Source organism: Tyto alba, unplaced genomic scaffold, assembly GCF_018691265.1.
Source record: "Tyto alba isolate M040663 unplaced genomic scaffold, T.alba_DEE_v4.0 Super-Scaffold_44, whole genome shotgun sequence".
Taxonomy (NCBI): domain Eukaryota; kingdom Metazoa; phylum Chordata; class Aves; order Strigiformes; family Tytonidae; genus Tyto; species Tyto alba.
Window position 1 is genome coordinate 16,166,275 of NW_024881320.1, and position 26,775 is coordinate 16,193,049.

The window sequence follows — 26,775 nt, forward strand, 5'->3', positions numbered from 1 at the left end:
TTACCCCATCACAGCATATTAGTGCACTTTGTTTCTATATTATTATCCTCCTGTTCCTAGAGCCATTAAAAACTGTCTCTAAATAGCTCGGCATGGTGATTTACTAATTGAGTTAACTTGGCTGCAGTGGCTCTGGTGCTGAAGGATGTGGTTTGTGATTAGATAAGACCATTGCCCCTTTCAAAATGAACAACACATTAAGAGGTTTTTCTAGGTCATGCTAGACTGCTCAGCACAGCACTCTGCCAAACACTGCACAGCCCAGGGCCTGTGGCCCCAGCCCAAGACAGACAGTCATTACAGCTAATTAAGGTCTGTGCTTTCCCTACCCTGGAGGAGGCACGGAGCCTGAGAAAAACCCAGAGGCGTCTTCAAGCTGGAATCAGTCTCTTTTGCCTCAAAGTCCAGGGAAGGCCAGCTCAGGCTGCTTGGACCTTCCAGGTCCTGCCGCAGAGGCAGTGAGTGTGGTGCTTCCCATGCTCCCAAGGGAGGCACGTACTTAGATCTCCCCCCAAGAAGAAACCCTGCTTGTAGACCTCAGCTCAGAGCACATAAACGCTGTGGCACGATGGTCTTTCAGGTCAAAACCCACTGGTCCCTCCCCTGCACTTTTGTTGCTGTTTTCCCCCTAGATCTGCCAGCACCATGCTGACCCTGGACGAACCACTTGTTGCAGGAGCAGCAAATGCTGGATCAGACTCTTCCTCACTAGGACACATCTCAGATGCGTCTCCCAAGTTGCTGAAAGCCAGCACAGACCCACAGCATGGAGGACTCGGTGGCTCCAGCCTGTCTCAGTTGTGCAGCAGTTGGTGCACACAGCTCCTGGGATGCCCACAGGAGTGTTGGTGGGTCTCATAGCTCTTCCATGCACATGGAAGCTGGAGTGTTAAGTGAGCTAGTTCTTGAGTTCACATGGAGGCTCTCTGGTTGTTCGCAGCAGCCAGCGCTGGTGAGCATTTAGCTCAGCTTTGTTGAGTCTTCCCTTGGCAGGAAGACACAAGGCTGCACGGGGCTCAATCGCAGCAGCCAGTAGTGCAACCTAGAAGCAAGATGTGTGATGCTGAGGTCCCACAAACATCAAGAGCTGCACCACTCCATAGAAAGTCATCCCAAAAGGAAAATAAGATGACAGCATGCAAGTATCTTCATTTAGGTCTGCCCCAGTGTTTCTCAAATCTTTGTGTCCTCCAGCTGAGGCTGACAAAGAGTTTGAGGCAAACCCTACATTTCTAACATCGCAGAACTTGGTACAACTCTTCTTCCCTCGGTAGTGCTGAGGCTTGCACCTTTTCCTGCACCAATATCCCAAAGGAACATCCAAGGGAACAGCAGGGGACAGGAACAGGGGAAAGCAAAGCTAGAAAAGGGCTGGGGACAAACCGTGAGGAAAGACCACTACAGCCAGAGTCCTGGAGCCACCATTCCACCCAAGTGTTTTTAGCCGTGGAGATGCATTCGAGAAGACCTCCCACCAGTGAGCAGCTCCTCTGTCACCCCTGCCTATGCCTGCATTGCTCCGCAGTGGCGGCGGTGGCTGAATCTGCCCAGCTCAAAGCACGGAGGGGAGCTACAACACATCAGAGGTGACAAAGCTGCCCTCCTGGCAGTTCAAGCGCCGTCAAAGCAGGTGTACGGGAACATGAAATGAAACCTCTTTTAACAAGAAGCCTGAAAGTTTTTAAAAAGTTAAATCATCTCGGATGGAGCCTGATTCCCCCCTGTCAGCCGAGAGCTTCGATTGGCAGCCAGACGAGCACCTGCCAGGGCTGGGCTGGAGTCATTAGGAAGATCAGAGTCCTGGCAGAACAGCGGGAGGCTGGACTGGATGACCTAATTTGCGTCCCTTCTAGCTCAAAAAAGTGTGTGATGTATTTTTAATGAAGCACACACAATAAACTGCTAACATAATATTAGACGCTCACTTCAAAGCTCAAATAGGCAGAGAAATCAAGGTGAAAGTTTCGGAATTCATTATTATTATGTGTCACTAATCTTCACTATGACAACCCCTGGGCACACCAGATGCTTCCTTTCCAGTCTTTGGTACATGGTTTGGAGCCCACCCTTCTCCTCATTTTATTCAAGCAAACCAGAAAGAACCTGAATAGTATAAAGCTTGACTAGACAACCCTTATACATATATGCATTGTTCCAGCCCCACAAAAGGTTTTGCCAGCATCAAAATTCAGTGGCTCTGGAGAAGGCTGGGTCATACCTCAGACAAGCTTCAGGCCAGCTGGGTTGCCTTTTGTTCTGCCGGCCCCTTCTCATCATATAGCTGGTGTCTGTAAGGTTTATGATTTCATGAGATGTATCAGGGAACAGCAAGAGCAGGGCTGCTCCCTCAGGGCAGGCAAGCCAGGAGCTGAGTGGGATCCCACAGTCAGAAGGGAGCCCACCAGCCACAGCCTGTCCCACAGGACGTGAGTGAGGAAACAAGACCAAGAGATGGTGGCAAGGTCCAGCCAAGAGTCCCCATCACAAGACACTATCACAGCAATGAGGCAAGTCCAACGTGAAGCCAGGAGGCCAATCCACAGGTCAGGACCAGGTCCAGTGATCACTGAGCAGGTCCTTAGTGAGGTGACAGGTCCAAGTTCGAGCCATGAAATCAGCCCACAGCTGGGGTTCAGAGCAGCAGGGCTCTGTAGCCAGGCAGGGACTATGACTGAGCTGTAGACTAGCAGTTCTCCAGCATGTCTCCAACAGGGACTGAAGACACAAGGCTGAACATGAATAGAGCTCCTGGGCCCACGGTTTGGGTGGTGGCCCCAAACAAAGCTGGTCAGGACCTATTCATTAACTCAGGGCCCTGGCAAGATGTATGAGCGGCACCAGTGATTTAGAAACACACAAGGGAAAATGGGATGTCCATGTGTCACAGTTTTCTCCAGAACTTTTAGGCCACTCTGGTAGAAGAAAACAGATTTTTTCCCCACAGACACCCATTCCTTCTGGGATGACCCCTGTTTCACCCAGTGGTTGGAAATAATCTCTTAGGTTGTTTAAAGACCACAACTCTGGTGGAAATAAGTCATATATTCCAAGGGTGGAAACAAAGCAGAAGCTGAATGCTCCTCTGATTGCACCTAAATATTCCTGACCTTTCCAGCTTACAAAAGTTGGCTAAGAACAATCTGGTCAAAGACAAAGCACCTCTCAGGTCCAACCAAGCCAACAACATCGCAATAACTTACCCACGTGGAGTCCAGAGGACCTTGATATTGAACCCCTCTGGTGAGCTGCCATTTCCAGAAACACTCCTAAAAGTGACACACAAGGTCAAAACATACACAGTAAAGTTAAACATCCCAGTGTACTTTCCACACCCTAACTCACAGAAATAAGGTGTGCATATGAATGCATTCCCAGACCTCCTTTGTTGCCAGACTTTCTGGGAATGCAGGGAAGAGGCTGGTGGGGATGAAGGGTGTTGAAAGGAAAGAAACTTGAAGTCTCCCAAAAAACAAGGAGGTCTGGGAATATTGAGCAAAAAAAAAAAAAAAAAAAAAAAAAAAAGCATTTAGCAAAATACAGAATTTAATAGTCTTGCTTGGAAACCTTGTTAAAAGTTCAACTTTTACTGCCCAAAGCAAATGGGAACATTTAGTCCTAGCATCTTGAAGTCAACTTGAAATTTGTGTGGATGTCTGACATCACCGGGTGAGGAGCGTGCCTGCTATCCAGCTTTGCTGCATCTTGTTTGAGCTCAGTCTCTAATTGTCATGCAGAAAGGGCCTGAGTCTTCCAGGTAACCTGGTGTTCATTTCACTGCGGGGCTTAGGGGAGGATGCAGACAGCTAATGAACGAGCAAAAGTGATTGATTCCTGTCTCAGTGTCAGGACACTGAATGGCTGTTTATCAAGAAACACAAAAATGTCACTGGGATTTGTAAGCGCTTGTAACTATTACATAAAGCACTTTGACTAAGAATCACACAAGATAACTTTCTGAGACTGCTGCTCTGAGAGTGTGTTAATACAACCACTGGCTCTTCTTGACATTTCTGCAAACAACTTATAAATATTCCATGGGAGCGGCTGCTCCTGCTGCCGCTGTTGTTGTTGTTTGAATGGAAATACCAGGGGAGAAAAGAACAGCTCTGCCCTTATTTAGCAATTGTGCAGCTAAATAAGAGTCCTCAGTCAGCCCACTTTCAGGGCTTTGCTCCAGCAAAACCAAAAAGCAGTTGAGCATCCTGCCCTTCTCCTGATGAAGAAGCCTGGATGTGTGTTAAGACCCAGCAGAATCTCCTACCACCAGCCCCTCTGCACCCAGACGGGTGCTGGGAAAGAGGTTAAAGGACTCACCTGAGGTCCGCTATTGTGCATGTGAAACTGCTGGAAACTGCAGCTCAGCCAGAGCTGTCTCTGTTGCTCAGAGGCTAAACACAGAGTTCCTCAAGCAGGGCAAGGCAGCGACGGGGAGGCTGATGTCTGAGGGTCCGGGGGCAGGGGGGAGGCACCTCCGTGTGTGTTTGGGGGACTGTCTGTGGTGGGTGCTGGTAAAAGAATGATGCTGTGCCACTCCTCCCAGGCAGGGACGTGGCAGTGCATAACACACCCTTCTGCTCACGGGTGGCAGGGAGGATCCGTGGCCCGTTGGGGCGATGGAAGGGATCACGCAGCACACCCACTGAGAGATGCTGCTGAGCTCCAGGGAAACATCAGCTGTCCACGCTGTGAAGCTCCCAGTCCTTCTCTAGAGGTGTTGGGTCAGACTGCACTAGAGAGGCTTGTGCAGAAAGCAGAGCAGGATCTTACAGCCCAGGCAGCAGCAAACACACCTACAGGGGGTTTCAGGAGTGTCGGTTTAAACCCCACTGACCACAACCAGCGAAGAGGTGCAGCTTCACTGCTTTAAAATGTTAACTGCCCACTCACACGGAGAAGTCCAGCACTCCCTCCTCATACCAGATTTTGCAGTCGTTCCCTCTCTGCATTAAACCCAAGCGATAATACTCAAACCCAGCCACAGAACAACAAATGCAAGTAGGAGCCAGCCACAACCACGCTACCGCAAAGGAGCTGAGCCATGAGCAAACTGCTGCCAACAGACCCGACCCACAAATAAACCACTGCAGATGGACCCTGACACAAGTAAACCACTGCAGATGGAGCCACCCACAAGCGAAATGCTGCGAAGAAGCCCAGCCCGTGACTCATCCCAGCTAGCGCGCCTGTGTTGGTGCCATGTGGAATGCGGCAGCCTATCAAAAGCTATGATTTCATCCCAAAAGACGTTACTGTTTTTATGTTTGATGACAGCTGGGCCTTTTTGGTACCTGCTGACCTAGAACAAGTCTCTCAAACTGTAACCGAAGGTGGGTCATCTCAAGATTTGAAATGCCTCATCTTTTAGTGAGTGGGCAGCATATACCTTTATTTTCATGGTGCCTCTCTTTGCCAAGTCTCCATTATCCCTATTTATAGATGTCCTGGGAAGCAATTCCATTAAGTCTTACCTGCCTCAGCATTTCCCCATGCAATGCCCTAGTTATGGCACAAATCAAGGGGTCTCTAATTAGTGTTTCTGTCCCTAGCCAGATTCAAATGTTTGGGCTTGGTTTTGTAGCAGAGATCTCTGCATAATTTCACAGTTTCCTTGCCCTCACCATGGTTGTATCCAGACTTTATGCTATCTCCAGAGCTTCCCATCACCAATTGTGACACCATGGTCCATTATAATCCCTAAGAAACCTTTGCCTTTCTTGCTTGTTCTCTGTTCTCCTGCCCACCCCCACTTCTCAATGACTATTTTTTTTTAATCTTTTTCTTATTTTGAGGAGGCAGAATGGAAATAGGTGTTCTCCTTCACTGTTTAATGATAGGGAACTAATCCAGAAGCACAGCTTCAAATCAGAAAACCTTCCAGCCTTTATTCTTTCTATGCATCATGTTTGTTTGTAGCAAAACTCAGCAGCTCGGATAATCCTCTCTGTGTCAGAGCAGCGAGATGTGGAAACACCACTTGCTCACAGGGTTTAGGAGATCCTGTTTAGGAGCAGAGTTCTCAGCCCTGTGGAGTCACGGGCAGCTGTGCATTTTCCCCCTGATCTTCTGTGAGCTATTGGGGAAGGAAGGAGCAGAGATGCTCAGGGCCAGGGTTACAAGCAGGTACTTGTCCTCACAGACAGGCCACTGCAGGCACTACTGCCAGAAGCAGGTTCTGGTCCCTGACACAGCATTGGCAGCTCTCAGCACTGTCCCGAGTCTTGTGAGATTTAGTGTTTCTCTGATGGTTCCCTGACCCAGAAGAGGAGTGGGGAAATTTCAGTCTCAGATGAGAAAATCTTAGAAACATGGCTTCCAAAACCAGTATGCAGCTAAGCAGAACTCAGATGAGCTTCATTAAGAAGCCCCACATGTTTAAGCTGATTTCAGTGTGGGGACCTGAGGAATGTTTTTCAGCAGTTGGAGAGTCACAGTGCTGCTGACCGGAGGACCAGCTTGGAAATGGGAGTCCCCTGGCTCAGGGGAAGAGCAGGAGAGGCCAAAACAACTTGCACGTCCTCTCACATCCAGTGAAAGAGGGGCAAGAGGGGAGGAAAGCAGCAGCCACAAACACATTTGAGGCAACTGTAGACCCCTACAGTGTGAAGCCAAGAGGGTCTACTAGCTCTGCCTGAGCTGGTCTCCCTCGGGGCATTGCACCTCTCCTCGATCCCTCACATGCAGTGAAATGACTGTTCCTGAAACACTGTCAGGAGCTCAATCTGCTGTGTGCAGCGCGCAGAGAACTAAGCTACCAAGGCCCAGTGCCTGGCCATGGTCAGCTTGGGCTGGTCATGTCCTGCTCCCAGCCTCTCCTGGGCATCTGATGATGTGTTGCCAGTAAGGCTGATTCAGCAGCTATAGCAACGAGGTTTAGACCCAGCCCTGTGAGCCACTTTCAATGCACAGACCCAGCCTATTCATCATCTGAAGGCTTGGAGGGGCTCTGGACAGCGAAAGTGAGGAATCCTCAGGAGACCACAGCTTACACTAGAACTGATTGAGCTACATGTGTCAGAGCATCTAAGTCCTTTCCAATCAACTCACAGGATTTCTTACAAATCAGGACATTAGTGGAGTTTCTTTCACACTGCATTTCCTCTCTGTTCTTTCATGACTTTGATTGAAAAGATCTTGATGGTGGAAACGGCGTCAAAGCCACAGCATCCTTGTGTAAAATTTTGACCTCCGTGAATCTCAGTTATCCATTAAGAAAGAAAAAGAAAGCTTTCAAAACCAGCTTGATGAAACTACTTTTACATAAAATGTGTTCATGTCAGATGTCGCAACTTGGCAGCATGATAGACAGAGATAGGGACCTCTGGAGCGAAGCTCACCATACCTGTGTGAGGCACCTCATTTAGGATGGGACAAATTGCCACCTGGGGGCACACACTTTGGGACTCCACTTCCCCATCCACAGGCAGAGGTACAATGCCATCTCCCTGCTCTCCACAGGAGGCTGGGAAGACGGAGTGGGGAGAGGGGGGCAGAGGATAAATACACTTCACGTTACCCTGACAAGGAGGGGCATAATCATCTCCTTGGCTAGCTTGGAGCCTGGCAGTGCTTACAGGTGGACCTGAAAACCTGGAAAAGGCGTTTCTCTTTTGGTATTGTTCCTGCTTGTTGCAAGGACAAGTGTGAAGCTGGCAGCAAAGAATAAGTGGGGATCCATGGAGGCAAAGGCTGTCAGAGAAGCAAGCATGAACGCAGTGTTCTTCCACCACTGCTTGGAGGCCTGTGTTTTACTGCATCTTCAACAGTCAGTACTGCATTATCAAGGGTCTGCAAGGTGACAATGCATAGGGGACACTACGTGCTGAGTTGTGCAGTTCTGTGCTCTGTGATGGGCAGTCCATTCTCCCCAGGACAGTCTGGACTCTCATCCATCCTGAGCTGTTCTGGCTCCTCACTGTTGACTTTGTTTATTTGATTTCACTCCTGGCATCAAGGACATGAGCAGAAAATTGACTGAGACTTGCACAACAAGAAAGGAAGAGAGAAGGTATCATGAGATGGGGAGCAGTCAACAAGGTCCTGAACCCTGCTGGGTAAATACCATTTAACTCAGTGACAACTGAGTGTAAAATAGGTCTAGAAATATCTGGAAGGCTTATGTCAACCCCAGCAAAGCACAAAGCAGAAGGAAAACTGCCTTCCTTTGAAGTCCTCAAACCATCCCTACCCTCACCAATACCAGAGCTCACCCTGTGCCTCTTCCAAACTCCTACAGGTGTTGCTGCTGTCCATTGCATCACCTTCTTCAATAATTTGTCATTCAATTGGCCTTCTAATGCCTGTAAACACAGAAACTGGCATCGGGACAGCAGAAAATCTAGGAAATTAGCACAAGGGATTCTTCTGGGCTTTTGGCCAATATATAGCCCTAGGAGCCACTGAAAGCACAGCAGAGTCAAGCTCTGGAAAGCAGGAAGAGTGTCACTGGATTGGCATAAAGCAACTCCTAGTCCCCTCAGGATAAGTGAGAGTAATGCGCTCATCTGCTTTGTGTTAACCACAGGGAGCATCAAAGCCAAACTCCCCGTGATACTGATTTGGGCATAGACAAGCCCAGACCTCAGCTCTGTTCAGGGCCCACTTAGTTGCTGTGGGGAAATGCCACAACAAGCGGCTGTTCCCCCCCCTTTTTTTTTTCAGGTTCATCCTATTTTTTTGCCACCTCGTCTGGTTTCCTCATGCCTATAGATCTGTGGGCACCAGTCCAAGCATTTTGACCACAAGACTCACCAACTACTGTACAAGGGAGACACGTGGTGTACCCTGGGACTATGATCAAAATAGGAGTTTCCACAGCAGCCAGTCACAGCATCCAGCAATTCTTCTGGGTTTTCTATGGGCTTTGGAGAGCTGCTGACCCCGTGCCCAAGCCAGGCTGAGCTGCTCTCTGTTGCTGTGCTTTAGCTTCTGCTGTAGCTTTGAATCCCTCAAGAGCCTGCGTGATGCTTTTGGATGAAGAGGAGACAACAGAGCCTGTTTTGGGCATGCAGGACCTTGGAAAATCCTTCAGCACTGGCACGAAGGGGACAAATCCTAGTAAGTATGGCAGAAAGCAGCTGGTAGTGTACTGATCACTCACCTGTGTGTGGATAAGTATACACACAAACTGGACATGCGTGCAGGCATCAGGATTGCCAAGGTTGTCTGGCTCACTAAGGCACTTAGGAATCCCAACACCGGGCACTGACTTCTTGCTTCATGCTTCGGGCAGGACAATGTATTTGCACTGAAATATGCCTGGCTCCTCTGCAGAGGCTGATGCTGGTCATGAAGGCATGATGGCAGCAGTCAGATCTGCTGGGAGCCAGGGCTGTGCTGCACAGCATCTGCTCAGTGACACAGCTGGTGCTGACAGATCAGTCCCCATCTCAGTGCCAAGAGTGAGCTGTTCACCCATATGGGCCTATGCCACGTCTTTTTGGCAGCCCCGGTGATGAATTTGGAAGAGACAGATCAAAAATGCAACAGTTTGGGCACCGCCCTCCCCATCATTCGCGCAGGTGGAAACTGGGTGTGGCAGGGGTAGAAAGTACCCAGCAGCACCCCACGAAGTTGTTGCAGGTGGGCCTCAGACGCTGCAGTGCTGACTGCCCAACTTGCAGCACCACCGTTTCTCTGGGACGTGAGCCATCCGAGCATCCTCCCCTGCTTCTTCCCAGGGTCACTGTTTCCTCACGAACCATCAAGCCTAGAGCAAGGCTGGCACTCAGTCATGATCCTGCTGATGTCCTTCACTCCTGGCTTGCAGTGGTTCCACATGTGGTTCTTCTGTAAAGCTGAGCACCAGTCCCAGTGCCGTGAACCCCAGTGGTGGCCAGTGCAGCCTAGAGACCCCACAACCTGACTGCACACATAGTCCTCTAGCGCATGTTCCTAGGACCTTGTTAGACCCATGATACTGCTCTTGCTCTCCTCTGGCCCACACTACCTGCCACCTGCGTGCCACGCGTAGACCTCAATACCTCAACAGTCTTCCTGAAGAGAGGAGCACAGAAGAAAATCTATAGTTTGATAAGGAAAAGCAACGTCCTGGCAAACTCCCTGCACAACCTGCCATAACCTGGACTACATGCTGGGTGCGCGGGGGGGGCCGTCTGCGATGCAAGGAGTACACAACTAGATCTAGGCAGGTGCTTTATGCCCCACTGTGTGGGGGCACTCAGACATCAATGGTTTTATTTCCATAGCATCCTGAGGTCAAAGATGGGGGTCATACAGAAGATGAAGTCACTTGCGCAGTGAGCCCCTGGAGCGCTGGTGGCACAGCCAGGAATGGACACCAGCTCTCCAGCGCAGCCAGCCCGACCTGCAAGGCCAGGAGCTGCGTGTTTGGGGAGATACAGCGTGCTGCACAAATCCAGGCCTGAGTGCTGCTCCACTCTGGAACGACCTCCTGGTTCATTAACCACAGAGCTGAGTCTAGTTATCTGCGCATATCAGAAGAAAAATGGCCCTGCCCCACTTCTTGAGATTGCTTACTAACGTTCCCCTACCTGCAACCTGGAGTTCTCAGCTCCGAGGGGCTGGGTTAATATTTCGGGCTATTCTGAGCGTACTGAACTATGAGTGATGTTGGGCGAATACGTGGGACAGTTTGAAGGAAAACAGGAGCATTAGCAGGGCACATTTTATGCAAGGAAACCCTTTGTTAGCACCAGTTAAAGATTGCATAACCATACTGAGTATGTCTTATTTATTACTGTTGTGTTAAATGCTCAGCCTGCCTTCAGATCACAGATCACTCAACATCCTTTAAATTTTTCAGCTTTTTAGCTGGTTAGCATACTTCACCCCTTGCAGATGACGACCATTTAGGAAAAAGAAATCTTTATTTTATATTTTTTTTTTCGTATACTTGTACACAAGTAAAATAAAATGCATATCTATATATACTGCAATCTTGTGAAGGAAAAGGTAGCATTCTTTAACAAATGCTGCCCGTAAACATGGTGTGATGGAATGAATACGGAAAAACTGCAATATTCATAAACATAGGATTAAAACAGCATCAAATTCATTACCTCTGCAAATGGGAACCTGCAATATTGTTCAGTGTGATGTCAAGTTACAAATAGATTTTAGACATTCTTTTCGGAGCATTTCTTACTTTTTTTTTTTTTTTTTTTTTTTATCCTGTAAATAAACCATATTTCTTTACCATCTGCTGTAGCAAAAGCTGCTTTGTGGGCAAATGCAGTTCCGAAGACCAAAGGTATAATTCACAGGTTTCAGGACAATAAATTATGTACATCTTGGTGTTTGTCTTTTTTGTTTGTTTGTTTGTTTGTTTGTTTGTTTGTTTGTTTTTTATAAAGGCATCCAGTTAACTTTTGTGTAACAAAGCTTTCTCAGGGTGGACAGTAGTTTTGCTTTTGTTTGCAACTTTTATGGAGGTCAGCAAAAGTCTAGTATTAAAGTGTCATCAACCCAGGAAAAGAGTTAATTTTAGCAGAATAACAGTAAGCTCCACACCAAGGGGGGGATCAAAAGGCTTAGGCTGAGCTGTAACGTGGAGCTGTTCCCTTGCTGGGTGAGGCGGCACTGGGCCTTTGATTTGTTCTTTTTAGAGCAGCCCTGCCTCTTTTTGGTTGGGACTGTGGAAGGTTCAATAGGCTCTAGAAATTCTGGTTTCAACTTGGTCAATGGAGGGTCTACAATGCTGGGGAAGGTCCCAAAGGGGGAATCGTTTATCTGCTTGTTGCTGCCATTTTTGGAAGGGTCCGTCTCAACATACTTGGTTTTGGACATGTTCTCCTTATCCTTGAGAGGGTTGTTGGAGGATGGCCGGCTGCTGTGGGAAGAAGGACCCGCCTTGCCTTTAGCTTCATAAATAAAAGACTTATCCGTTTCTGGCTGGCAGCATTTCAGGGAACCGTCGTGGGAACCGAGAGGGGGGACCCCGGTTGGCAGTTTGCCAGATCTGGTCTTAGTGCTAAAAACGCTTGTTCGTATCTGGTTGAAGGAGTCGACACACCCTTCCAAGTCGGTGCTCTGCAGCCTTTTGAGGTCTCTCCCTGCCAAGCGGGGGGGAAGGTGGCACTCTAGCTCTGAAGATGATCCTTTAAACTGCTTAAACCAATTCCAGAGAGACCGAGCCTGGCAGTCACAGATCCACTGGTTGCCATTCAAGCGCAGGTACTGAAGGGACACCAGAGGAGCCATGGTTTCGCCCGTGAGCACGGTCAGGTTGTTGTTAAACAGATACAAGGTCATCACTTTCCCAAGGTCGTGAAAAGACCGGCGGTGAACCAGGCTGACTCTGTTCTGGTGCAGAAGCAGCCGGTCAAGGTTGATTAGCCCGCGAAAGACATTCTCTGACAAGCTTTTGATTTTGTTACCATGCAAAAACAGGTAGGTGAGGTTTGCAAGATCTACGAAGGTGTCATCCAGCAGGTTCTGTAGCTTATTATCCTGAAGGTAGAGATATTGCAAGGAGAACAACCCTCGGAAAAGCCCTGTGGAGAGCTCCAGGAGCCCACAGCGATCCAGGTGTAAGGTGTGGAGGTGAACAAGACCCCGGAAGGTGACAGGGTTGATAGATTTCAGGTTCGTGTTGTCACTGAGATCTAACTCCTCCAGTTTGTTGAGCCCATAAAAGGCTCCAGGCTCAATGAGGCTGATGTTGTTGGAGTGGATCCAAAGAATCGTCATGTTGCGGCAGGAGGTGAAGCTGGTGGACCTCACAAGGGTTATCTTGTTGTTGTGCAAGAAGATGCGCTGGCTCTGGATGGGTATCTCAGTGGGGATTACTGTCAGTCCTTGCTGCTGACAACTTATTGTAATCTTCGGTTCACTGTAGCATACACACGCCCCGGGGCAAGACTCCACTTCTGACTGGATGTTCAAGCAAAGCACCAAAATCAGCAGTTTCCTTCCTAAAGGATAACAAAAATAGTATGCAAATTAGCCAGGGTCATGGGAGAGCACTTTTCTTTGCAACTAATAGATGAGCCTGAAAATCACCCTTCTAAGTGTGTTGCCATTAACCACAAACAACATATGCCAGGGGAGCCAAACAATTAAAATGCAGAATTAAAAATGCTCTACCACTCAACACAATGGCTAAAATCAATATACACTTGTAGTGACAAAGTCTGAGCACCTCCTTTCACACTTGGGAGGCCTCTGACTTTGGTGGCAAAAGAGACTGATCGTAATTATGTATTTGCACCGTGGGTCCTGAATGCACATCTAACATAAGCCCTGTTCCAAGGAGCTTACCTCTGAGCAAAGAGGCTGTCTTCTGGGGGGCCATTTGTCTCTGCCACAGGCATTTTTATCACAGTTCAGCCTACGGGAAAGCATCTGCCCAGCTACTGCTGATGCCTGCAGCTACGGGGTTGTACTGGGCAACTCTCTGTCCCATTCCAGCAGTGCCAACAGCTCCTCTGCTTTTGGGGATCACTGAACAACCTGAACAACTCTCCAAAACAAGCAGGCGTCCCCAGGTTGTACTCAGAGTGTAAGACGGAGATGTGGCTTTTGTGATTTTACATGAACAATTTCTGACTGAACTGGTCTTCCTGTGAGAAATAACTGAGGGATTCCCAGAATAACTTACAGGCCAGACCTGCCTGTAGAGGGCACAGGGACAAGAGCATCGGTTCCTTCTCTTGGTCAAACCTTTACGCCACATATTCTTGCTTTCCTTCCTCTCTCCCCTTTTTCCCTTTGAATCTGTGCAGCCACCGAGGAAAAGGAGAAAACAGCATGTTTTTCCACAGAGGGCAGTGCTGTTGTTGGAGGAAATAATGTGCAATGCTTGATTCAGGGATTCCTCAAAGTCTGTGAAGCAGAAGTAGGTTTCGTGTGTACCAAGCATTCAGGCAGCCCACTGGGGTTGAAAGGCCCCTGAGAGGAACATTTTTTCAAGGCGATGACCACCCCACTTCCCCAGGAGCTGGTCTCACAGGAATCACAAGGAAGCATTTTGATGCACCAAATTCACCAGCCCCAGCTGGGCTGCTGGGAAAGGGCCTGGAGGGTGGGCAGGGGTGGGCAGAGGCTGTGCAACCAGCATCATCTTCTGAAAAGGGACCTGGGAGGGAGGGTCAGCGTGAACCTCCAGCTGAGAGACCTACTCATTCCTACTCATGGTGGGGAAGGCAAGGAAGAGAGGCAGTTTCAGCAGCGCTTTACCAGCAATTAGCAGCAAGTGATTAGATTGCTTCCTCTAAACCGCATACGGGAGCTAAAGTGAATGGGCAGCAACTGTAGCAGTGGGAGGCTCCGTTTGTGAAACACCACGTGCGAGCAGGGACACGTGTGTCTCCTTCCCAGCTCATCACAGTGCCTCCGGCAAAAAGACATGTTCCTCCCCATCACTGGGGAGCTCCAGCCCAAGGACAACAGCAGCTTTCCCTCTTCGCGGTTGTGGGAGGTTTTTTCTTCCTCGGAAGACTGAAAATATTGTTCAGGCATGTTGATGCCTCATTACACCTTAAGGTAAAATAGCAGAGTTCAAAAAGTCAGGCAGAAAAGGGCAACGATGTAGAATGGGATAAACTGGGGAGACTGGAGAGAGCCCGGTTGCGTCCAGCCACGTGTGCACGGTGCAGCATGCTGGCTCCCGTGGGGCCAAATCCTGGAGACAGCAGCTGCATCTGACAGAAACACCCGAAAGGCAGTCACGTTGCTAATGAAATCACAACATCTCTGCATCAAAATAGCAACTTCAAACCCCAACGATAAAGGATTAAATCATATGGAAATCTCACCAAGCTGTTTATTGAAGCAATAATAAAGTTATTGGAGAACCCAAGGCGGGAAAGACGCTTTTCTGCAATACCAGACTGGGATCCCAGGCCTGAGTTTCACTCTAGTCAAAATAATTCACCGTGTGCACCTAATAAATCTGGGATGATCCAACAGTCCAATATAGGCAGGAGACTCCTATATATCATAGTCCACATGGGAGAAAAAATAACAGCTCAGCATGCAGAGATAATTTGAGACTGATATTATTAGCTGCTGAGCATCCCTGGAAGGCAGTGTGTTGAGTACAGTATTATGACACATTCTGGCTGGCTTGTCATGTTTTGACATATCACGTCCCATTGTATGGAGCAAAGTAACACGAGACAACTGAAATCCCCTGCTGCAGACATGTCACACCAAGAGGAGCCTCCTGGGAAATTAAAACAATGCTGGCAACTCTCTGACCAGCACAATTCCTCTCCAGCTGATAATGAAAACCTGTAGCCAGAGAAATAGGACTTTCTGGAGCCTCCTTCTCCAGTTTCGTGGTTCAGAAGATGGGGGCCGGGGTGGCACTGGAGCAATGGGATTCACCTCACCATCCGCTCCGGCAAAACCGCGCTTGGACTGCAGGCACCACTGCAGGCTCTACGGATCTTCCCAGCTGCTCCTCCCTGCCTTGGTAATACCGCAGGGGCTACAGCCTACTCGGGGAAAATCCAACCACAACCCAGATGCATCCCACATGCCTTATAAATATGTGACACGCTCACAGCCGAGTGAAGCAAAGAACCATTCCTATGGGAGAGGAATCACAATGACAAGACTCCTGTTCCAGCTCCAGCCAGGGGAGGCACGTGCATAATAAATATATGTATACACGGGGAGAGAAAGAGAGGACATGAAGCAGCCAGCAGAGAACAAGCCATGCATATGAATGGCACCCTGCCCTGTGCCACCCCTTCCCGACAGCCATGCTCCTGCACCCTCTGGGTCACTTGAGCGCTCATGCCCTGTGCGTGCACCACCAGCCCTTCCCCGCGGAGAGAGCTGCCGGGGCCAGGCAGCAAGGTCCTGCCCCAGCTTCTGGGTGTGCACAGAGCTGGAGGCACACTACGGCTTCTCCCCAGCGCAGAGGAGAGGAAGGGAAGGGGCAAATCCTGCTCCACTCCGAACCACGGCTTTTCTTCTCCCGCTGCCGATGCCTCTGCAGCTGCTGGGAGTCAGTGGCACTGAGAGCCGGGCTGCCAGTGGAGCAGCATAGGGAAATTAATTACAGGCAGGGCTAGCCTGTGTGCTTTAATTAGGGACCTAGTGTTCATGAGCTGTTCGGATTAGCTCCTTCCACAGGAGACAGTTACTGTCAATCATCCCCAAAAGCTTTTTTTCCAGTTAGTTTCCTGCCATGCACCTCAACCACGTCCTGACTGATCCATGACGAAGCTCAGCACCCAGCAGGCGTCAGAGGGTCCCTGGCCAGCGCAGGGCCTGAAGCACGTGCAGGAGTGGGTGCAGTCCCACAGCCAGCCTTGGGAAGTCAAGGTGACCCTTTCTTCCCGAGCCAGACTGCGTGTGCAGTGGTAGAGACTGGAAGGACTGTGCCCCGGCCTTCCCCTGCTCCTCCAAGGAGCTTCTCCATCACTGGTGTTAATCCAGTAACTGTGCCTTGTGCTCAGTGTGTCCCAGACCACAGTGGCCACCAAGTGCCATGAGCCATCCAGACCATGCACCAGGATAGTTTCATCTGTCCCAATTCCAGGCAAATATTACCTTGCTTTTTCAGAGCAGGTGCCAAGTGACCACTTTAGGACAGGGATGAGCACAAGGCAGGGTCCTGGGACAGGAAGGTTGCTAAGACCTGGTATCAAGACACATGTTGTGGTTTAGGCCTGGTTGGCAGCCAACCACAATGCAGCAGCTAATCACCCTCCCTTCCCCCTCCCCACCTGGGAATGGGGCGGGGATCAGAGGGGTGAAGGGAGACTCGCAGGCTGAGATAAGAACAGTTTAATAATGGCAATAAAACGAGAACAATAACGATGATGGGGGGAAAACAAAAAGAAATATATAAACAGGCAATGTACAGCGTAATTGCTCACCACCCGCTGACCAATCCCCAGCCCGTTCCCGGCCAGCGACCCCGAGATACCAAGATCCCACAATCCCAATCCCAGAAGCAATAGAGCTCCTTCCCAACCACCCCTCCTTTATACAGTGAGCATGAGGTTCCATGATATGGAATATTTCACTGGCCAGTTTGGGTCTGGTGCTCTGGCCGTGCTCCCTCCCTGCTCCCTGTGCCCTTGCGCACGGGCAGGACATGGGGAGTCGGAGAGTCCTTGAAGTCTCGGTAGCAGCTGAAAACATCAGTGTGCTATCAGCATTTTTCCCATACCAAACCCAAAGCTAAATCCAAAACACAGCACTCATCTAGTCCCTGAAAAGGAATATTAACTCTATTTCAGCCCAAACTAAGACAACACAATAACACAGCTGCACAGTTTTGAGATGGTTTGAAGCACAGCAGAGCTTGTTCCTGTCTGTCTGGAATATACCTTCATATTTTCAGGTAATATCTTACTCCAGACCAAGCCCTGCAAGATCGAGACAGGCCCTGTGCCCCCAGGGCTGGAGCCCATCAGTTGGAAACAGGGACGTGTTTTGGGGCCCAATACCATGACACAGAGCACAAACACAAGTCCCCTTATACTAAGCCAGGCACCGCAGCACGGTATGGAACATCACCTCGTTGGCCCCCATGCTCTAGCATGGAGCTGGGGCCGCGACGCAGAGGACAGAGCTGGAGCACAGATCCAGGGACCGTATTGCAGAGGTGTGTACAGGAACTGGGTACCCCAACACCCACCATCCAGGCACCGTGGCACAAAACAAGAGGCTCCACATTATTCTGTTCTCCTCTCCACCTCCCCTTGTTCTTCCTCCTTTTTGATGACCTCTTCCTTTCCAGCCTCCTCCCCTCCTTCACAAACACCTTGTGCCAGGGCTTGTCCAGCTGAGGTGAAGGCAGCACCCAGAGAAACCAGCCCATCCCCAGAGAAGCTGGGACACATCCTGGCAGTTCCCAGAGCCTGTACACTGTCCTGTGCACCACGCTGCAGCTTATTTCCCTTGGCACAAAGCGGAGAGGAAGGATGAAGCCCTTCACAGGATGGCCAGGCAAAGATCATACAGACACAGCTTCCAACTTGCCAGGAATAGTGCGAGTGTCATGGACTTCTGCTCCTCTTAGGAGGCAGTAAGTATCCCTGACGCTGAGAGGTCCCAGTGCTGCTGCCCTGAGCAGTAAGGTCAAAGCCCTGGTTGAGTGCAGATGACAGGAATCCAGAGGGCCTGGGCAGAAAGAGCCCAGCTGCGCTGCAGCCTGACTGGCACAGGCAAATGCCAGTGTTTGCCTCCCGGGAGCGCTGGGGTCAGCTCTGGCTGTGGGCTCCTTCTTTGTCCAGGAAAAACACCCTGCCCTTAGGCCAGAAGTACCGGAGATATTCAGTGGTGTCACGGGGAGGTCAGAAGATCCGCTGTGCGCCCACTCCCAGAAGTACATGCCAAGCCCAGCTCCCAGTGGGGAACTACAGCATCCTTCTCCTGACCTGCCAGATAAATCCAGCTCTGCGTACGCAGTGTGCTCCCACCACCACTGCTGACTGACCGACCCGGGACCCTCCACCACCTGCAGGGCTCAACCTCAGCGCACATCTCTGGGAAAAAGGGTCTTGGCGTGAAATCCATTCCCTCATCTCTTAGACAAGAAGCCATTCCTGCCCCTTCCAGAACATGATTAAAACTTAACCGGTTAGTTCCAGTCAAAAGCAAAAGATGAAAGAAAATCCAGTACCTGGAACCTTCAATCCCTCCAAGACTTTGGTTTTGAGTTTAGCATTTGTTCCTCCAGAGCTTTCTTAAAAGCCAGAAACCTCCTTCAGTCAAACTGCCGCACTTCCCCTTTGCCATCTCAGAAGTGTTATGACTCATGGAACTGGGAAGCAATTAAAGTGGGTCCATTATCTATCTTTCCACTAGTCCCCTGTGCGATCGCATTGTCAAACATGGCAATTAGAAAGAAAAGGCTCCGGGGGCCTCTAATAGATGCTTTGCAAACTTTTTAAGAGGCCAGAGCAAAATGCAATTTTCTGCAGTTTGCAGATCCGTGGCCTTTCTCTGCCGCTCTGCACTTGTCTCTATTGATTTGGAGATATTATAATGCGGCTTTCCTACAGTGGAGGGTCAATAATCATTTGAATTCTCTCCTGGTTGGACATAAAGGGAGTACTTTACAATACAAAGCCTTTTGCTGATGCACACAGCATTTTGCCTTTGTTTATAGTATGGAGACACTATAGCTGCTTAATTCCCTGTTCTGAATGGGTATTGTTTGAAATTCAGCACGTGGCTTTGAAAGACACTCCGCAAAGCAGCTTCAGTGTCTCCTGCTTTGTCCTGTGGCCAAAGGTGGGTCTGTGTGTGCAAGTCTGTGTGTGCCAAAAGGAAGAGGGCAGCACTTTTATGCATTTCAAGTCGAAGGCGAATTGAGATGTGAATGAGGAAGGAGAATTGGTTTGGACTAGTCTCGCCCCAGGCCGGAGTTTCCTCCCTCCCTCTGCTGTGGAGAGGAAGGCTGGTTCATGATGGTGCAGCTGGAGTGGCTTTAGGGTGAGGAGGAGAGGAGCTTTGCCACCACCCCAGCACCTGGGAGAAGCAACCAGTGTTACAGCTCTGGGGAGCAGGTGCCCGCTGCCGTGCAAGCATCCTCAGGCAGGCGCCGGGCAGCTAGCTGCAGCAGAAAATGGGGGGGCTGCTGCAGGTCCTGGGGCATATCTGCAGCTCTGTGGGGGTGTTGGGTGTCAGGCAGCCCTCTCGAGGCAGTGGCTGGGGTAACTGGAACCAGCAAGCTGACCGCAGCTCTGTGCCTGCTCCGAGGCGCCGAATTGCTCCCCAGGCTCGGCTGACTGCGGCAGATCTATCTCCACGGGCCGCTGCTGGGGCTCAGAGGCCCGGCTCACACCCAAACACCTACACCTTGGTCCGGTGCCAAATCCCAGCTGCCTAAAAAGAGGCAGCTAATTCCCTTTTAGAGACCCTTGAGGGTCTGTGACGCCAAGGTGAGCGCTGGCAGATTTGACACAGCTCCTCTAGGAGACCTGTGCTCTTCCAGCACCTGGAGCTGGGTGTGATGTAAATGGCAGCAGGCAGCAACGTTTAGGCACCTGAACCCCACCCCTAACTTCCATAGGTACGGTCTCTGATCCTACATGCTCTGGGACTGCATCCAGACCCATTAATCTTTGGGACTGCGGTGCTCTTCATTCCCTTTGGCTGTACAGCCTCAGTCCTGCTCTTTGGTATTAACCAGCCTCTACCCTGAGACAGGATTTCAGCAGAAAAAATATCGTATGCGGTCAGAAATGAAAGGTCATTTCCGTAATGCATCCAGGCAGGAGACGGAGGCAACAGATATGCCATTTCCTAACTTCTAGGTGTTCATCTTTTTCACCTAAATCATACTCCTTTAATGTGATTTTTGGACTTAATATTGCAGGGATATTTTTAAGGGAAGAAGGGAAAAGCGAGTTATATCATATGCAATTCTTAGAATCCATCCTCACAAATCTCCACAGGGGTTTGAATGCTGATTCTTCAGCACTGCTTAGGGCTGAGCTACATGACTCATTACGTGAGCAGGGTGTAGCACAAACCTTAACCGGGGCAGCTCCATCCATTCACAGGCATGTGCCAAAGCAGCTCCCGGCCAGCGGTGCTCCTCAGCCCTGCCAGGGGCCCTCCAGCGCTCCCAGCATTTTGGCAGCAGCATCGGTTTAGTCTAACAACATTTGGGCAGGGTTATACTTTTGGTGGTTTGCCAGCATTTTCCTCAGCAACATCAGGGAGAGAAAGGAAAAGGTGATAGTTAGCAGTTTATATTTCAGCCAATTTGAATACAAATTTGATGAGGAGCAAAAAAAAAAAAAAAAAATTCTCTTCTCTAGCCAGAGGGTTTTCCTCCTGCTGAATTTCAAAGGCTTGCTGCAAGCCACGGAGGTGTGAAAGAGTCTCAAAGAAAAGGTCACAAGAAACCTTCACAGGGGAAAATACCAAGGGATTTAAATACAGGATACATTAGGTCCCTGTATAACAATAACAGTAATATCAATTATTATAGCCTAGTAATGCCCGGTGAGACCAGGAAATGAGAAAGAGAAAAGTGCTCGTTATAATCCAAGAACGTGAGAAGACCTGCACGAAGTCAGACAAGGGTCCATTTGGGCTGGTCTGACACTGTGGCCAGGAGCAGATGCGGGTGGAAAGTCAATACTGAATGGTGTGAGTATTGCCCTGGCATCTCCTCCAAGCCCCAGGCAAACAGTGGCCCAAGGCCTGCCTGAGGCAGAATTTCCCTGTCTCCTTAACAGACTATGAAACGTTCTTTCCACTCTCTCAGGTTTTCTCCAAGGCCTAGGTCATCGCATGAACGCTGATCCAGACATTTTTGCTGTACTTCTCTGCATCTTTTCCAGGTCCTCCTCACTGTAGGGGCGGGAGGACGATACTTGGGATGCAACTGCAGCACGGACTTATGCAGAGGTTTAAATGTCCTGCTCTGTCCCTTACAGCTCCTGCACTCTGCCTGCCATCACTCAGCATCAAGCTGAGCTTTTCAGAGACCCCTCCGCAAAGTCCCCAAGATCACTCTGCTGAGTGGCAATAGCTCATTTAGAGCCCATCACTGTGTTTGTTTAGGTAAGGGTCTGGGCTGTTTGCCAGTGTACATTACTTTGTATTTATAAATGCTGAATTGCATCTGCCATCTAGTCCGTGGTTATGAATTTTACCGTGAAACCCCTTGCTGCAACAAATCATGTGCCCAAATATCCACTTTCCTTCAAGAAGAAATATTATCATAGTTCACAGTTTTGCCCAAATCTTAAAATGTAAGCTGGTTTTAAACAGTGACATCTTCCTGATCCAGCAGCCAAGCTGCAGCAGCAGTTCACAGAAATAAGGACTTGGTAATCCCTACCTATCAATACAGGTTAAAGATGCTCCTTAAAATGGTTTACATAAAAAGAGGAATAAACTTTGTTTGCATCTTTGATATGAGGTTATTCTCTTAGTCATTAAAGCTGACCTAGTTATCACTGTTTCCTATGGATAGGCATAGGAAAATCCTATGGATATCCTAGGCCATGCTTCAGTGAGTGCTCTTGCCAGCTCTGTGCTCTCACCTGGTGAAGCTAAGTCTCTGCCAATTCTCTTCGTAGAGGCAGAATTTTCAGCTGTTCTCATGTAAGATGTAAGAAATCTGTGTGTTTTCCATCTGTCCTGTTTCCAGCTATCTATCACACATCTGTAAGGGAAAAGCTTATGACCTTTTAAAAGGAAAAGCTTATGACCTTAAAGTAAAAATATGGAGAATTCCTGTAGAAAAGGCCTCTTACATGGGTTTATACCATTCAGTCCCAGACCTGATACGGTTCAACCCTGGTATGTTCCATGCAGATAGTGTAGGTCCCAGATGCTGCTGGTCGATCCAAACTCTTCCAACTGCTGCTGGCCCATCCAAACGCTCCCAGTATTCCCTTTTTCTTCCTCAGAAGCGAGCTGGCTTTCCCACTGTATGCAGAATTGTCTCCCCTTTCAGAATGTGGTCATGTGTGGTTGCTTAATGCTGGAATACCCATGGCCATGTTCAGTTCTCCTAAAGGCATAATGCAAAGTCGTGGCGTTGCCTTGCTCCTGGCCCTCTCTAGTGTCCCCTCCACCAGTGTGACACTGCAAAGGTCCCTGCACCACAGCTTCCCCCAGGCCAATCTCAGCATCAGCCTCTAAACTCAGTAGAGCACGTGATTCGTAGGAATCTGGCTCTGAGCAGGTGAGTTTGACATGATACCATGCCAATTACCAAATACACCAGCAATAGCTGGAGGAGAGGGAAAAATCTCATTCAGCTATCCAGTGCAGGGGACAGTCTGTGACAAAGGCAGAAGTCCAAGGCAAATAAATACCTGATGTGGAAGTCAGATGAGAGGCAAGAGGTCTGGGCAGAAAATGTCCAAAGGGAAGGTGAAAGCACACGGCGTGGAACAAGCATTTGGAGCACCTGTGGCACCCCTGGGAAAAATGAGCACGAAGGAGGGAAAAGGAAGAGGATGGGCAGGAAGGCTGCAGGCTTGCCACAGGAGAGCCAGCAGAACCAGGGTATACAGGCATCAGTGAAAGCCTGATGCTACAAGTTGAACTCTCCAAATCCACTCGTCATGAATTCATCTTGGAGGACCACTCCGAGCAACTGCTGTGATCCTAATCCACTACACAGGGCCGCAATGGTGCACTCATTGCAAAGCTGAGCTGAGCCAGGCTGAGCAGGGTGAGCTCAAGAGGAAGGGGGCTCCTTCCTCACCACTCAGGAGAAATGTGACATCCGCAGGTTTTCCGAGTCACGGCCGCCAACGGCCATGGTCTTATCACAGCTACCCCTGCCACACTGCCTTTTGCAAAGTGTCATATGACTAAAATCCATACCCAGCCCAGCAAATCCTAGCAGATCCCAGGTTGCCTAAGAAAGCAGACCCAAGGAAGCTGTAACTGGTCCCCAGCTCAGTGGGTGAGGGCATCATAAGTGACCACAATCCTGATTTCCATCTTTCCCAGATGGGATGCATCCAGCACATTGCATGAGCAGGATCATCTATGATATTGCCACTGTTCAATCCTCATACTGTGAAGAACAAAGTGAGAAAATATGCATCGTGAATCACAACTAGCTCCTACAGAAGTATTATCTGTGCCATATTTGTAAAAAATCAGGGACAAACAGGTGTTCAGAGGAAGTAAACTCTGGTTCCTGAGATGACTTAGATCTCCCATGGAGCCCAAAGTATCTCAGGAATGCTTCAAAACAATATTACTAAGAAGCAGAGTTTCCTGCATATCCAAACCTGGCACTGGTGAAAGCACTGTGTGCGAGTGACTCACAGATAGGAGAGGTAAAGCTCCAGATGGCATTTACACCTGCTCCCCCCAGCCATCTGGGACTAAACCCCACCTGGCAGCTGCAAATCCCACCCCACGCCTTCAGCACTAGAAGTGCCCCCTTGCACTTGGCAGCATTTTTCTCGGTTTTCCTCTAAATCGACATTTATCTCAGCTTTTCCTTATGGACCCAGTGTCTGCAGATAATGTGGAGTGGAGAAATGAAGTCTAGGAAAGAGACTGGAAGGAAAAGTTGCTCCAAAAATTTCCCATGACCTCCGTTTGGTTGTCTGCATGGACGCAGCTGAAGAAACATCTTGGGAGAGGATGCCCCAGGCAACACAGGTAGGACAGAGAGAGGGAGAGCATTTTAATTTCAACTGTAGACACAACCACTTTTTCAAAGAACAGCTAGAAATGAAAACATGAGAGCAGACACAGGTGACTGATGATCATATTGCTCTACCCTGCTCACAACTTGATGCCCTCCTTTCTGAGCCTGGACCAGAGCTTTCCATACCACCCCGTGAGCTGTCACCTTGAACAGTGGAGTGGAAGAGCCACGCAATGAAATGTAAGGTCTCTGCCACGAAGCTGCCTTACAGCAAGCCCTGGGGTGCAGACACAGGGCTTTTCTCAGCACTGCCCCGGACACCCGGCCCCTCCATCCACGCGGTGGGATGGAAGCCCAGTTTAGCCATCATGCCTCCTTGCCCGGATGCTCTTGGCATCCCTCCCAGCTCCCTGGCACGCACCCCCACTGTGTTCACATGGCTCATTCTTTCATTCCCAGATAAAAGAAAGCCGGGACTGATTTTTAATAAGTGTGCAAATTCAACTGCTGCTGTCTTTATCAGGTGTTGGCTTTGTCTCCTTTGCAGTTTCAGCATTAGACATGCTTGCCTGCCCTTCTGCAGCTCTCTCATCCACTCTCTCCAGATAAGAAACACGACACCCGCAACTCTATAAACATATTTCTCTGAGATGTGCAGACTCTGTGAAGCTAAGTTAAACAAGAATACAATAGGATGCAAATGATACACCCTCCTGTTTGTGTGCAAATCAGGAAGCGAGCAGTGGGAAAGGACCCCAGCCTGCAGCCAAGGCAAGGCTTGAGCCTCACTGAATGCAGCAGCCCCTAATGCCCGGCTGAGCTACCCACATCTCTTACAACAGATTTTCACCCTGAGTTCAGAGACCCCACAGTATACCACCAGGAATTTGCACCAGATTTCCATGCTGAAAGCCCTTAGCAAAACTTCCAGCCTTTGGGTCTCATTGCAGCTACAGTAGATTACAGCACCTCCAAGATTTTTAATCAAGGTGGATAAAAACTCCCTGTTCAGACTTTGGCTTCCCCTCTTTATCCAGAGATCATGTTCATCCATTTCACCACTAAGGGCATTAAATGTTCATAATCACCTGTTATCCAATATGGCCCTTAAATCAATTTTAGAGTCGCTGCCCTCGAGCAGGCAGTCTCCCAGCCTGACGGAGTGGCCTACATTCTGCTCTTGGAGATGGATGACCGAGCATTTAGCTGTATTAAAATTCATGTTGTTTCACTGTTGCCAGTCTACCAAGCAATTGCAATTGCTCTGCATTAGAGACTTGCCTTCATCACTATTTATCATGGCAAAATTTGAGTCCGCTGCAAACTTTACGGGCAACTAATTTATATATATTTTCCAGATCATTCATGAAAACAGTGAAATACACCGGGGTGAAAGCTGAATCCTGCAAAGCTACTGTGCAAGCAGCATGTTCGGCAATGATCCTCCAACAACAATTGCATTTTGAGAGCTTTTAGCTGCTTGTTTCTTAATCCATTTAATAACTGTCCATTGATTCAATAGAGAGTATATTTTCGACAAAGTAAATCAAGTGCCTGACATAAGTCTAAATATATTATGAAAATCCAGATACATGAGCAGAGTCTGGCGTTTCTTTTGTCCACATCTAATACACCAGGACATTAATCCATGCCTGAGGCTTGTTGACATTGTGGCAATATGATTAATAAATAATAGCGACAGCAATATCTTTAAAAACAGTATCAGAAAAAAAAAATGGGAACTTGACTGGGTTTAAGAATACTTTCTGGGAAATCTACCAGATGAAACTAATGGTATTTCTATGCCTTTGATCTGTAGCTATGTTAACATTTCCTCTTCCCACCGCAGCACTGAGATCGAACTGACTAGCTCCTCCTTACCTCCCGGCCTTTCCCACTTGCTGCTTTAAACCAGTGGTGGGCACTGGCCTTCCCTGCCTCTGGGACTCCCCTGGTTTTCCGATATTTATAACGAATTAGAACTGGGACCTCGTCAGCTAATTTTGACAGTGCTCCCATGAACACTCCTTAGGAAGAGGCTTGCTCATCCATCCATGGGTGGATTGCTGTTATTCTCCATAAACCACTCCTGATGGGCAGCCCCCTCCAGAGATGCTACTACACAGGCAAGTTGCTCAGGCACTCAGGATCATTTCAGAGAAAAATACAAGATTTCCTTAGCACTGACTCTATGAGACTTGGTTTTGTCCAGGACTGGGAATTCATGTCACTCTACCAGTGCCCAGTCAAACCAACAACCTTTCCTTACTCTTCCACGGTGGGCAAGGTAGGCATTGCTGTCCCGCTGCTGGCCTCGTCTGAGAAATGGATGTTGTAGCAACACATTTTGCTTCAGCCCCTGAAGCATACTACTTAATTAAAAGAACCAAACCATGAAGCTTATTGAACACAATCTTCATCCTATATCCAGGACTTGCAAATCTCCACGGGGACACAGACTTCTCACTCTGCAGTTCAGTCACTCCATGCAGAGCAGTTGTAGTGCAGCAGGACTAATTTCTCCTAATACTAAGTGGCTATTAATATTTCATGATCCTAAGTGAACTTTTTTCCCATTTCATTTTCCATTTTTATTTGTTTAATTCACCTCCTTCAGCACTGGGAGGGAGACCAAGAACCAACTGCTGATTTGGGGGAAATATGAATCAAGTCATCAAAGGAATTAACTGAAGGAAAAAAAGGAAGAAATTGGTCAAATTATGAATAGAAATACATCAGAA

The 26,775-nt window shown here is 48.9% G+C and overlaps 1 protein-coding gene across 3 annotated transcripts in view; it reads right to left on the minus strand.

The window, feature by feature from the left end:
• RTN4R (reticulon 4 receptor) overlaps positions 1 to 26,775 on the minus strand; it is a 104,275-nt gene that overhangs the window by 10,588 nt on the left and 66,912 nt on the right. For 2 of the 3 annotated variants that reach the window (XR_006166753.1, XR_006166752.1), the window contains exons 2-3: positions 11,177 to 12,893; positions 3,201 to 3,266 (exon numbers count right to left, since the gene is read on the minus strand). Coding sequence is in view for 1 of the 3 variants with exons in the window: in XM_042805575.1 (XP_042661509.1) it covers positions 11,464 to 12,893 (1,430 nt within the window). In the remaining 2 variants the exon portion in view is untranslated. Of the gene's footprint in view, positions 1 to 3,200; positions 3,267 to 10,698; positions 12,894 to 26,775 lie in introns of those variants that run through there. The other variant, XM_042805575.1, reaches the window with a different exon arrangement.